The following is a 12,343-nucleotide window of genomic DNA, read 5'->3' as shown; positions in this document are numbered from 1 at the left end:
GCTTTTAGGTAGCACCTTCTTTTGTAAGGATGCAGGGGAAAACAGGGCTAATCAAAACAGTGCAAAGCAACGTAAATCCATAATCTACAGACAGTTAGCCGAAACATAATTATGATATAATTGTGGAAAATGTACATTTATACGGTGTATTTGAGAGTAGGATAATTAGTGGGGTGGTTATTATCTGAGGTAAAACATTGATTACACAGGTGGGAAGAAAACACACACACACACACACACACAAATCCAACCAAATCAAACACATTGTATTGTATTTGATCATTTGTCAACGCTGATTCTTCTTTTTCTGCTTCAGGATCACGTTTTGCCACATCCCCCTTCCAGAGTAAATGGCTGTACGTTGGCACAGAGCGTGGCACACACATCGTCAACATCGAGTCCTTCGTTCTGTCTGGATACGTCATCATGTGGAACAAGGCCATAGAGTTGTGAGTTAAATCATCAGATTTTACGCAAATGATCCACTGTCAATGATTACCATAATGAGAAGGATTACTGTATGACCGCATTGAGTTGACAGCGGTGATGATGTCATGTTGTTCTGTCCTAAAACCTCTTACACTGTCACCTCATGTCGTTCTGTCCTAAAACCTCTTACACTGTCACGTCATGTCAAGCCAAGGCTAGCTTTTTTCAAGCAGAAATTTGCTTCCTGCAACACTAACTCAAAAAAAGTTCTGGGACACTGTAAAGTCCATGGAGAATAAGAACACCTCCTCCCAGCTGCCCACTGCACTGAAGATAGGAAACACTGTCACCACTGATAAATCCACCATAATTGAGAATTTCAATAAGCATTTTTCTATGGCTGGCCATGCTTTCCACCTGGCTACTCCTACCCCGGTCAACAGCACTGCACCCCCACAGCAACTCGCCCAAGCTTTCCCCATTTGTCCTTCTCCCAAATCCGTTCAGCTGATGTTCCGAAAGAGCTGCAAAATCTGGACCACTACAAATCAGACGGGCTAGACAATCTGGACCCTTTCTTTCTAAAATGATCTGCCGAAATTGTTGCCACCCCTATTACTAGCCTGTTCAACCTCTCTTTCATGTCGTCTGAGATTCCCAAAGATTGGAAAGCAGCTGCGGTCATCCCCCCCTCTTCAAAGGGGGGGGGGACACTCTTGACCCAAACTGCTACAGACCTATATCTATCCTACCATACCTTTATAAGGTCTTCGAAAGCCAAGTCAACAAACAGATTACCGACCATTTCGAATCTCACCATACCTTCTCTGCTATGCAATCTGGTTTCAGAGCTGGTCATGGGTGTACCTCAGCCACGCTCAAGGTCCTAAACGATATCTTAACCGCCATCGATAAGAAACATTACTGTGCAGCCGTATTCGTTGATCTGGCCAAGGCTTTCGACTCTGTCAATCACCACATCCTCATCGGCAGACTCAACAGCCTTGGTTTCTCAAATGATTGCCTCGTCTGGTTCACCAACTACTTCTCTGATAGTGTTCAGTGTGTCAAATCGGAGGGTCTGCTGTCCGGACCTCTGGCAGTCTCTATGGGGTGCAACAGGGTTCAATTATTGGACCGACTCTCTTCTCTGTATACATCAATGAGGTCGCTCTTGCTGCTGGTGAGTCTCTGATCCACCTCTACGCAGACGACACCATTCTGTATACTTCTGGCCCTTCTTTGGACACTGTGTTAACAACCCTCCAGGCGAGCTTCAATGCCATACAACTCTCCTTCCGTGGCCTCCAATTGCTCTTAAATACAAGTAAAACTAAATGCATGCTCTTCAACCGATCACTACCTGTACCTGCCCGCCTGTCCAACATCACTACTCTGGACGGCTCTGACTTAGAATACGTAGACAACTACAAATACTTAGGTGTCTGGTTAGACTTTAAACTCTCCTTCCAGACCCATATCAAACATCTTCAATCCAAAGTTAAATCTAGAATTGGCTTCCTATTTCGCAACAAAGCATCCTTCACTCATGCTGCCAAACACACCCTTGTAAAACTGACCATCCTACCAATCCTCGACTTTGGCGATGTCATTTACAAAATAGCCTTCAATACCCTACTCAACAAATTGGATGCAGTCTATCACAGTGCCATCCGTTTTGTCACCAAAGCCCCATATACTACCCACCACTGCGACCTGTATGCCCTCGCTTCATACTCGTCGCCAAACCCACTGGCTCCATGTCATCTACAAGACCCTGCTAGGTAAAGTCCCCCCTTATCTCAGCTCGCTGGTCACCATAGCATCTCCCACCTGTAGCACACGCTCCAGCAGGTATATCTCTCTAGTCACCCCCAAAACCAATTATTTCTTTGGCCGCCTCTCCTTCCAGTTCTCTGCTGCTAATGACTGGAATGAACTACAAAAATCTCTGAAACTGGAAACACTTATCTCCCTCACTAGCTTTAAGCACCAACTGTCAGAGCAGCTCACAGATTACTGCACCTGTACAGAGCCCACCTATAATTTAGCCCAAACAACTACCTCTTTCCCTACTGTATTTAATTTATTTATTTATTTTGCTCCTTTGCACCCCATTATTTCTATTTCTACTTTGCACATTCTTCCATTGCAAATCTACCATTCCAGTGTTTTACTTGCTATATTGTATTTACTTTGCCACCATGGCCTTTTTTTGCCTTTACCTCCTTATCTCACCTCATTTGCTCACATTGTATATAGACTTGTTTATACTGTATTATTGACTGTATGTTTGTTTTGCTCCATGTGTAACTCTGTGTCATTGTATGTGTTGAACTGCTTTGCTTTATATTGGCCAGGTCGCAATTGTAAATGAGAACTTGTTCTCAACTTGCCTACCTGGTTAAATAAAGGTGAAAAATAATAATGTTGTTCTGTCCAAAAACCTCTTACACTGTCACCTCATGTCGTTCTGTCCAAAAACCTCTTACACTGTCACCTCATGTCGTTCTGTCCAAAAACCTCTTACACTGTCACCTCATGTCGTTCTGTCCAAAAACCTCTTACACTGTCACCTCATGTCGTTCTGTCCAAAAACCTCTTACACTGTCACCTCATGTCGTTCTGTCCTAAAACCTCTTACACTGTCACCTCATGTCGTTCTGTCCAAAAACCTCTTACACTGTCACCTCATGTCGTTCTGTCCTAAAACTTCTTACACTGTCACGTCATGTCGTTTTGTCAACTAATCCCAGTTGAAAGTTGGTAACCTAACTTTGCTCACGTTGCCATGACGGCGGCGTTAGATCGTGGTCATGCAATAGCTGCGACTACTTAACATGCAGAGAGGCACATACACCGTCACCGTGGAGTATGTGTTGAGTAGGTTTTGAAGAGTAGTTCAATGAAATTGAAACGTGCACGTTTTCCATCCTCAACAAAATATTTAACTGGAGGGCCATCGAAGCTCGTGTTGTTTGATTGAGCTGAAGTGCTTCTTCCTCTCAGTACTCCTCCTTCACGGGAAAGCAACCCTCTAGCGCAAACTAACCGCAGAGGAGAAGGAGATTTGTTTTTCCCTCCGCTCAGTCATGCTCGAGTAGGTTGGTGTGTGTGTGTGTGTGTGTGTGTGTGTGTGTGTGTGTGTGTGTGTGTGTGTTCATTTGGTGGAACTAAGTAAGACCTTCCGCAGGTATTAAATTGTAAGTTTTATTTCCATGACATTTAACATATGGATCCAGGCTTAACTCAAATTAAGGAGAAGTGATTAAACAGACTTTCAGCACAATACACAATCACACGTTAAGTGTACACACGCGCACGCACAATCACACACACTTACACAATCACACGTTAAGTGTACAGGCACACGCACATACACACATACACACACACATACACAATCACACGTTAAGTGTGCGCACGCACAGGCACACACACACACACACACACACACACACACACACACACACACACATACACAATCACACGTTAAGTGTGCAGGCACACGCACAGGGCACACACACACACATACACAATCACACGTTAAGTGTGCAGAGCTGCACAGGCACACACACACACACACATACACAATCACACGTTAAGTGTGCACACACGCATACGCACAGGCACACACACACACACACACATACACAATCACACGTTAAGTGTGCACACGCATGCACGCACAGGCACACACAAATACACACACACATACACACAATTACACACAATTTATTTTTTTACTCTTTTCCTGTAAGACCGTAAGCTTGCGCCAAGACACTCATTACAGGGTGTTTCTATCTCCCTCCTGAGTACTGACTGAGCGGGTGTTTCTATCTCCCTCCCAGTACTGACTGAGCGGGTGTTTCTATCTCCCTCCTGAGTTCTGACTGAGCGGGTGTTTCTATCTCCCTCCTGAGTACTGACTGAGCGGGTGTTTCTATCTCCCTCTTGAGTACTGACTGAACAGGTGTTTCTATCTCCCTCCTGAGTACTGACTGAGCAGGTGTTTCTATCTCCCTCTTGAGTACTGACTGAACAGGTGTTTCTATCTCCCTCTTGAGTACTGACTGAGCGGGTGTTTCTATCTCCCTCCTGAGTTCTGACTGAGCGGGTGTTTCTATCTCCCTCTTGAGTACTGACTGAGCGGGTGTTTCTATCTCCCTCTTGAGTACTGACTGAACGGGTGTTTCTATCTCCCTCTTGAGTACTGACTGAACGGTTGTTTCTATCTCCCTCCCAGTACTGACTGAGCGGGTGTTTCTATCTCCCTCCTGAGTACTGACTGAACGGGTGTTTCTATCTCCCTCTTGAGTACTGACTGACGGGTGTTTCTATCTCCCTCTTGAGTACTGACTGAGCGGGTGTTTCTATCTCCCTCTTGAGTACTGACTGAACGGGTGTTTCTATCTCCCTCCTGAGTACTGACTGAGCAGGTGTTTCTATCTCCCTCTTGAGTACTGACTGAGCAGGTGTTTCTATCTCCCTCTTGAGTACTGACTGAGCGGGTGTTTCTATCTCCCTCCTGAGTACTGACTGAACGGTTGTTTCTATCTCCTCCAGTACTGACTGAACAGGTGTTTCTATCTCCCTCTTGAGTACTGACTGAGCGGGTGTTTGTATCTCCCTCTTGAGTACTGACTGAGCGGGTGTTTCTATCTCCCTCTTGAGTACTGACTGAACGGGTGTTTCTATCTCCCTCTTGAGTACTGACTGAACGGGTGTTTCTATCTCCCTCTTGAGTACTGACTGAGCGGGTGTTTCTATCTCCCTCCTGAGTACTGACTGAACGGGTGTTTCTATCTCCCTCTTGAGTACTGACTGAACGGGTGTTTCTATCTCCCTCTTGAGTACTGACTGAGCGGGTGTTTCTATCTCCCTCTTGAGTACTGACTGAACGGGTGTTTCTATCTCCCTCCTGAGTACTGACTGAGCAGGTGTTTCTATCTCCCTCTTGAGTACTGACTGAGCAGGTGTTTCTATCTCCCTCTTGAGTACTGACTGAGCGGGTGTTTCTATCTCCCTCCTGAGTACTGACTGAACGGTTGTTTCTATCTCCCTCCCAGTACTGACTGAGCAGGTGTTTCTATCTCCCTCTTGAGTACTGACTGAGCGGGTGTTTCTATCTCCCTCCTGAGTACTGACTGAGCAGGTGTTTCTATCTCCCTCTTGAGTACTGACTGAACGGGTGTTTCTATCTCCCTCCTGAGTACTGACTGAGCAGGTGTTTCTATCTCCCTCTTGAGTACTGACTGAGCGGGTGTTTCTATCTCCCTCCTGAGTACTGACTGAACGGGTGTTTCTATCTCCCTCTTGAGTACTGACTGAACGGGTGTTTCTATCTCCCTCTTGAGTACTGACTGAGCGGGTGTTTCTATCTCCCTCTTGAGTACTGACTGAACGGGTGTTTCTATCTCCCTCCTGAGTACTGACTGAGCAGGTGTTTCTATCTCCCTCTTGAGTACTGACTGAGCAGGTGTTTCTATCTCCCTCTTGAGTACTGACTGAGCGGGTGTTTCTATCTCCCTCCTGAGTACTGACTGAGCAGGTGTTTCTATCTCCCTCTTGAGTACTGACTGAGCGGGTGTTTCTATCTCCCTCTTGAGTACTGACTGAACGGGTGTTTCTATCTCCCTCCTGAGTACTGACTGAGCAGGTGTTTCTATCTCCCTCCTGAGTACTGACTGAACGGGTGTTTCTATCTCCTCTTGAGTACTGACTGAGCGGGTGTTTGTATCTCCCTCTTGAGTACTGACTGAGCGGGTGTTTCTATCTCCCCTCTTGAGTACTGACTGAACGGGTGTTTCTATCTCCCTCCTGAGTACTGACTGAGCGGGTGTTTCTATCTCCCTCTTGAGTACTGACTGAACGGGTGTTTCTATCTCCCTCTTGAGTACTGACTGAACGGGTGTTTCTATCTCCCTCTTGAGTACTGACTGAACGGGTGTTTCTATCTCCCTCCTGAGTACTGACTGAGCGGGTGTTTCTATCTCCCTCTTGAGTACTGACTGAACGGGTGTTTCTATCTCCCTCCTGAGTACTGACTGAGCGGGTGTTTCTATCTCCCTCCCAGTACTGACTGAGCGGGTGTTTCTATCTCCCTCCTGAGTACAGACTGAGCGGGTGTTTCTATCTCCCTCCTGAGTACTGACTGACGGGTGTTTCTATCTCCCTCCTGAGTACTGACTGAGCGGGTGTTTCTATCTCCCTCCTGAGTACTGACTGAGCGGGTGTTTCTATCTCCCTCCTGAGTACTGACTGAACGGGTGTTTCTATCTCCCTCCTGAGTACTGACTGAGCGGGTGTTTCTATCTCCCTCTTGAGTACTGACTGAGCAGGTGTTTCTATCTCCCTCCTGAGTACTGACTGACGGGTGTTTCTATCTCCCTCCTGAGTACTGACTGAACGGGTGTTTCTATCTCCCTCCCAGTACTGACTGAGCGGGTGTTTCTATCTCCCTCTTGAGTACTGACTGAGCAGGTGTTTCTATCTCCCTCTTGAGTACTGACTGAACGGGTGTTTCTATCTCCCTCCTGAGTACTGACTGAACGGGTGTTTCTATCTCCCTCCTGAGTACTGACTGAACGGGTGTTTCTATCTCCCTCTTGAGTACTGACTGAGCGGGTGTTTCTATCTCCCTCCCAGTACTGACTGAACGGGTGTTTCTATCTCCCTCCTGAGTACTGACTGAGAGGGTGTTTCTATCTCCCTCCTGAGTACTGACTGAACGGGTGTTTCTATCTCCCTCTTGAGTACTGACTGAGCAGGTGTTTCTATCTCCCTCCTGAGTACTGACTGAGCGGTGAGACACGAGGTGCATTCAATTAATCTCAATAGAGCTGCAGTGCTGTCAGGAAAGGAATTTATTATACCACACATTGGCATTTCCTGCAACAACAAAAACGGGTGATCAAATTAAGATCCCACTTCTGTAAAGCAAGTATGCCTGCTGTACTTTATTCACAGCTTCAAGGACGGGGCCAGAAGACCATCTACTACCCATAATGCTGTTGTCTGGGTAGGAAAGCAGGAAGCTCGGTGGGAAAGCAGGAAGCTCGGTGGGAAAGCAGGAAGCTCGGTGGGAAAGCAGGAAGCTCGGTGGGAAAGCAGGAAGCTCGGTAGGAAAGCAGGAAGCTCGGTGGGAAAGCAGGAAGCTCGGTGGGAAAGCAGGAAGCTCGGTGGGAAAGCAGGAAGCTCGGTGGGAAGCAGGAAGCTCGGTGGGAAAGCAGGAAGCTTGGTAGGAAAGCAGGAAGCTCGGTGGGAAAGCAGGAAGCTCGATGGAAGGGAACATGCTTCATTAAGATGACAGGGCTCCTTCCTTCCTAATCACTTCTCCTGCTGCAGCTCATATTTTACAAGACAAAAGTGTCCAAAATGTACAAAAAAGGAAACTCTAAAATAAAAGATTTATAAAAATTATTCCAAATGTTGACATGATATTATTCATATTGTTTACTGGTCTCTATAAAGCTCAGTGTTTGAGCAGTCACTCCCTCATTCCCTATACCTTCTCAGGCTTGTGTGTTTCCTTAATTAGCACATTATTTTCGAATGAGTTTATCAGTCTAATTTAATCTGGTTCAGGCCAGCAGCCTACTGTTTTATTGTCTGTTGACGACGACGTGCGGAGATAGACGTGTGTGTGTGTGTGTGTGTGTGTGTGACTGTGTGTGACTGTGTGTCTGTGTGTGTGTGTGTGTGTGTGTGTGTGTGTGTGTGTGTGTGTGTGTGTGTGTGTGTGAATGTGAATTACCATGATTCTACTCAGCTTGACTGGCTCGGGGACCAGAGGATGTTGGGAAATTTGTTTGTCAACATCAGGCATTTCTCCAGAGAAAGGGAGGGATTGGGCCTGCGGGGGTAGAGAAAAGAGAGAGAGACAGCCATTCTGAATCAACAAGAGGGGAGTGCACTGCCACTGTGACTGTCACTACTGCAGACCCAGTATATATTGACTATCATTACTGCAGACCCAGTATATATTGACTGTCACTACAGCAGACCCAGTATATATTGACTGTCACTACTGCAGACCCAGTATATATTGACTGTCACTACTGCAGGCCCAGTATATATTGACTGTCACTACAGCAGACCCAGTATATATTGACTGTAACTATTGCAGACCCAGTATATATTGACTGTCACTACAGCAGACCCAGTATATATTGACTGTCACTACAGCAGACCCAGTATATATTGACTGTCACTACTGCAGACCCAGTATATATTGACTGTCATTACTGCAGACCCAGTATATATTGACTGTCACTACAGCAGACCCAGTATATATTGACTGTCACTACAGCAGACCCAGTATATATTGATTGTCACTACTGCAGACCCAGTATATATTGACTGTCATTACTGCAGACCCAGTATATATTGACTGTCACTACAGCAGACCCAGTATATATTGACTGTCACTACTGCAGACCCAGTATATATTGACTGTCACTACTTCAGACCCATTATATATTGACTGTCACTACTGCAGGCCCAGTATATATTGACTGTCACTACTGCAGGCCCAGTATGTATTGACTGTCACTACTGCAGGCCCAGTATATATTGACTGTCACTACAGCAGACCCAGTATATATTGACTGTCACTACTGCAGGCCCAGTATGTATTGACTGTCATTACTGCAGACCCAGTATATATTGACTGTAATTAATTCAGACCCAGTATATATTGACTGTCACTACTGCAGACCCAGTATATATTGACTGTCACTACTGCTATCCCAGTATATGTTGACTGTCATTACTCCAGGCCCAGTATATATTGACTGTAACTACTGCAGACCCAGTATATGTTGACTGTAACTACTGCAGGCCCAGTATATGTTGACTGTAACTACTGCAGGCCCAGTATTTGTTGACTGTCATTACTGCAGACCCAGTATATATTGACTGTAATTACTGCAGGCCCAGTATATATTGCCTGTCATTACTGCAGACCCAGTATATATTGACTGTCATTACTGCAGACCCAGTATATATTGACTGTCACTACAGCAGACCCAGTATATATTGACTGTCACTACAGCAGGCCCAGTATATATTGACTGTCACTACTGCATACCCAGTATATATTGACTGTCACTACAGCAGACCCAGTATATATTGACTGTCACTACAGCAGGCCCAGTATATATTGACTGTCACTACAGCAGGCCCAGTATATATTGACTATCATTACTGCAGACCCAGTATATATTGACTGTCACTACTGCAGACCCAGTATATATTGACTGTCACTACTGCAGACTGTCAGGATTTGGCCAGGGTTGTTCCGGGTTTTGGTCACTAGATGCCCCCATTGTGCTTTTTGACCTTATGTTTTCCCTTGTTCCCCATTATTATTTGCACCTGTGCCTCGTTTCCCCTGATTGTATTTAAACCCTTAGTTTCCCTCAGTTCTGTGCTCTGTGTTTGTATGTTAGCACCCAGCCCTAGTGTTCTGTGTATTCTTGTCGATTCCGGTGGATGCTCTCGTGGAATTCTGTTTTTGTTTTTGAGTATCTCTTGAGGCTTTTTTGTGCTATTCCTACCACCTTTTGGATTTTGTATTGAAGGACTTCTCCTTTTACTTTATTAAATACACCGTCTTAAGTACTGCTGTGTCTGCCTCATCTTCTGGGTTCTGCTGACTATTCGTGGCTCAGTTGGTTAAGTGACTGTTTCTCACTCCGGAGACCCAGGTTCGTAACCGGGTCCTGACACAGACAGACCCAGTATATATTGACTGTCACTACTGCAGACAGACGCCGTATATATTGACTGTCACTACTGCATACCCAGTATATATTGACAGTGTAGTGCCTGGTACCAGAGCCTTAGTCACTCTGCACTGTTTCCTTTAATTGTCATGTTGTTGTTTGGGCAACGTACAGTTAACCTCATCAGCTGTAATGCTATGGGATGTGACAGTCACCCAGTGCAGAGACATCTTGTCCCGTTGTTGTTTGGGCAACATACAGTTATCCCCATCAGCTGTAATGCTATGGGATGTGACAGTCACCCAGTGAAGAGACATCTTGTCCCGTTGTTGTTTGGGCAACATACAGTTATCCTCATCAGCTGTAATGCTATGGGATGTGACAGTCACCCAGTGAAGAGACATCTTGTCGTGTTGTTTGGGTAACATACAGTTATCCTCATCAGCTGTAATGCTATGGGATGTGACAGTCACCCAGTGAAGAGACATCTTGTCCCGTTGTTGTTTGGGCAACATACAGTTATCCCCATCAGCTGTAATGCTATGGGATGTGACAGTCACCCAGTGAAGAGACATCTTGTCCCGTTGTTGTTTGGCTAACATACAGTTATCCTCATCAGCTGTGTTACGAATCCCTTTTGGCCCGACAGTCTAGGGGGGATGGTAATGAGACTCGTAACATAACTCATGCAAATTATTATTGTGACAAAGGAAAAGTGTGAACGAAATAAGCATGACAACTGAAATCTACCGTCAAACTCTAGGTTTATTTATAAACACACGATAATGGGGGGAGCAGGAAAAGGGGCTGAGCTGGACCCAAGGAAAGAAACAATAAGTATTCAAAAACACCCCTAAGCTAGACTAGCCTACTTTAACAACAGCTAACTAACTAACCAAAAATACAGTGGGTGGTCCGCCCAGTTCTAACTAGTGTATTTAACAAAGTTCACCCACGGGTAGTGTATGCCCATGGGCGACTTGTCTTGGTTTCCCCCTTTCCACCAGCAATCAAACACAAACACCATAACCAAAAACAATACTCACAGGTGATGACAAAGTGCTATGAGGTGCTTAAACAAAAGAGGTTAAGACACAAAGCGAGAGTGAAACACAGAGACCTACAGACATGGCATTTACAGAGAGATTGAGCTGAGCTGAGCTCTAGAACAAACAAATGATGGGGTTTTTAAACCATGGGGAAGGAACTGTGATAGGTCAGGAAATATGAGGTGGTGTGTCTTCTGATTGATGATTGATTGTTGACTGATTGGGGAGTGATGATTTTCACCTGTGAGGGGAGAAGGAGAGAAAAGAAACACACACAGGATACACACACACACAGGATAACTGTATCCGTAACACTCCCACCCTTAAAAGAGCAACCCTAGGGGTTGCGACTACAGTATTTCAATTAATACTCCCAACAAAGCAACAACCTTGCAAAACATGCAGAAATCATTTTCACACACGAGACAAAGCATCTGCCAACACATTATCAGAACCCTTTTTGTGGCGGATCTCCAAATTATAATTTTGTACAATCAGCGCCCAACGCATAAGGCGCTGGTTCTGGTTGTACATTCGGTGGAGAAAAACTAAGGGGTTATGGTCAGTATATACAATCACGGGTAGGGCACTGGAACCAATAAATACTTCAAAGTATTGCAGAGCCAACAACAAAGCAAGAGCTTCTTGTTCTATTGTCGCATAGTTTGTTTGACATTTATTAAATTTACGTGAAAAATAACAAACGGGATGATCCACTCCACTCTTGTCCTGCTGCAGTAGAACAGCACCAGCACCTCTGGCACTAGCATCTACCTCAAGTTTGAACGGTTGTTCAAAATCAGGAGCAGCAAGTACAGGTGTACTACATAAGAGTGCTTTCGCTGATTCAAAAGCTCTTACAATCAGGGGACCACTCAAATGATCTAGCCGGACTAAGCAAATCGGTCAATGGAGCAACTACCGCAGAGAAATTTTTACAGAAGCTACGGTAGTAGCCAACCATCCCTAAAAAGCGGCGTAGCTCTCGTCTGGTGGTAGGTGCAGGGAATGCAGTTATAGCCAAGACCTTGGCATTAACAGGGCGCACCTGTCCATGCTTCTCAGAGGGATCACACAATCCATCCTCTTGATCAACCTCTTTGAACAGAACAGTGTTCGACAAATCTCTCTCATCAC

General features: G+C 45.4%; 1 protein-coding gene across 1 annotated transcript in view; it reads left to right on the top strand.

Moving 5' to 3' along the window:
• Positions 1-12,343, top strand: part of LOC135518878 (syntaxin-binding protein 5-like) — a 184,831-nt gene that overhangs the window by 130,462 nt on the left and 42,026 nt on the right. Inside the window, exon 5 of the mRNA XM_064943832.1 lies at positions 317-449. Within this exon, the coding sequence (XP_064799904.1) occupies positions 317-449 (133 nt within the window). The remainder of the gene's footprint in view (positions 1-316; positions 450-12,343) is intronic.

Source organism: Oncorhynchus masou, chromosome 29, assembly GCF_036934945.1.
Source record: "Oncorhynchus masou masou isolate Uvic2021 chromosome 29, UVic_Omas_1.1, whole genome shotgun sequence".
NCBI classification, from domain to species: Eukaryota; Metazoa; Chordata; class Actinopteri; order Salmoniformes; family Salmonidae; genus Oncorhynchus; species Oncorhynchus masou.
This window is presented reverse-complemented; position numbering and strand designations above follow the sequence as displayed.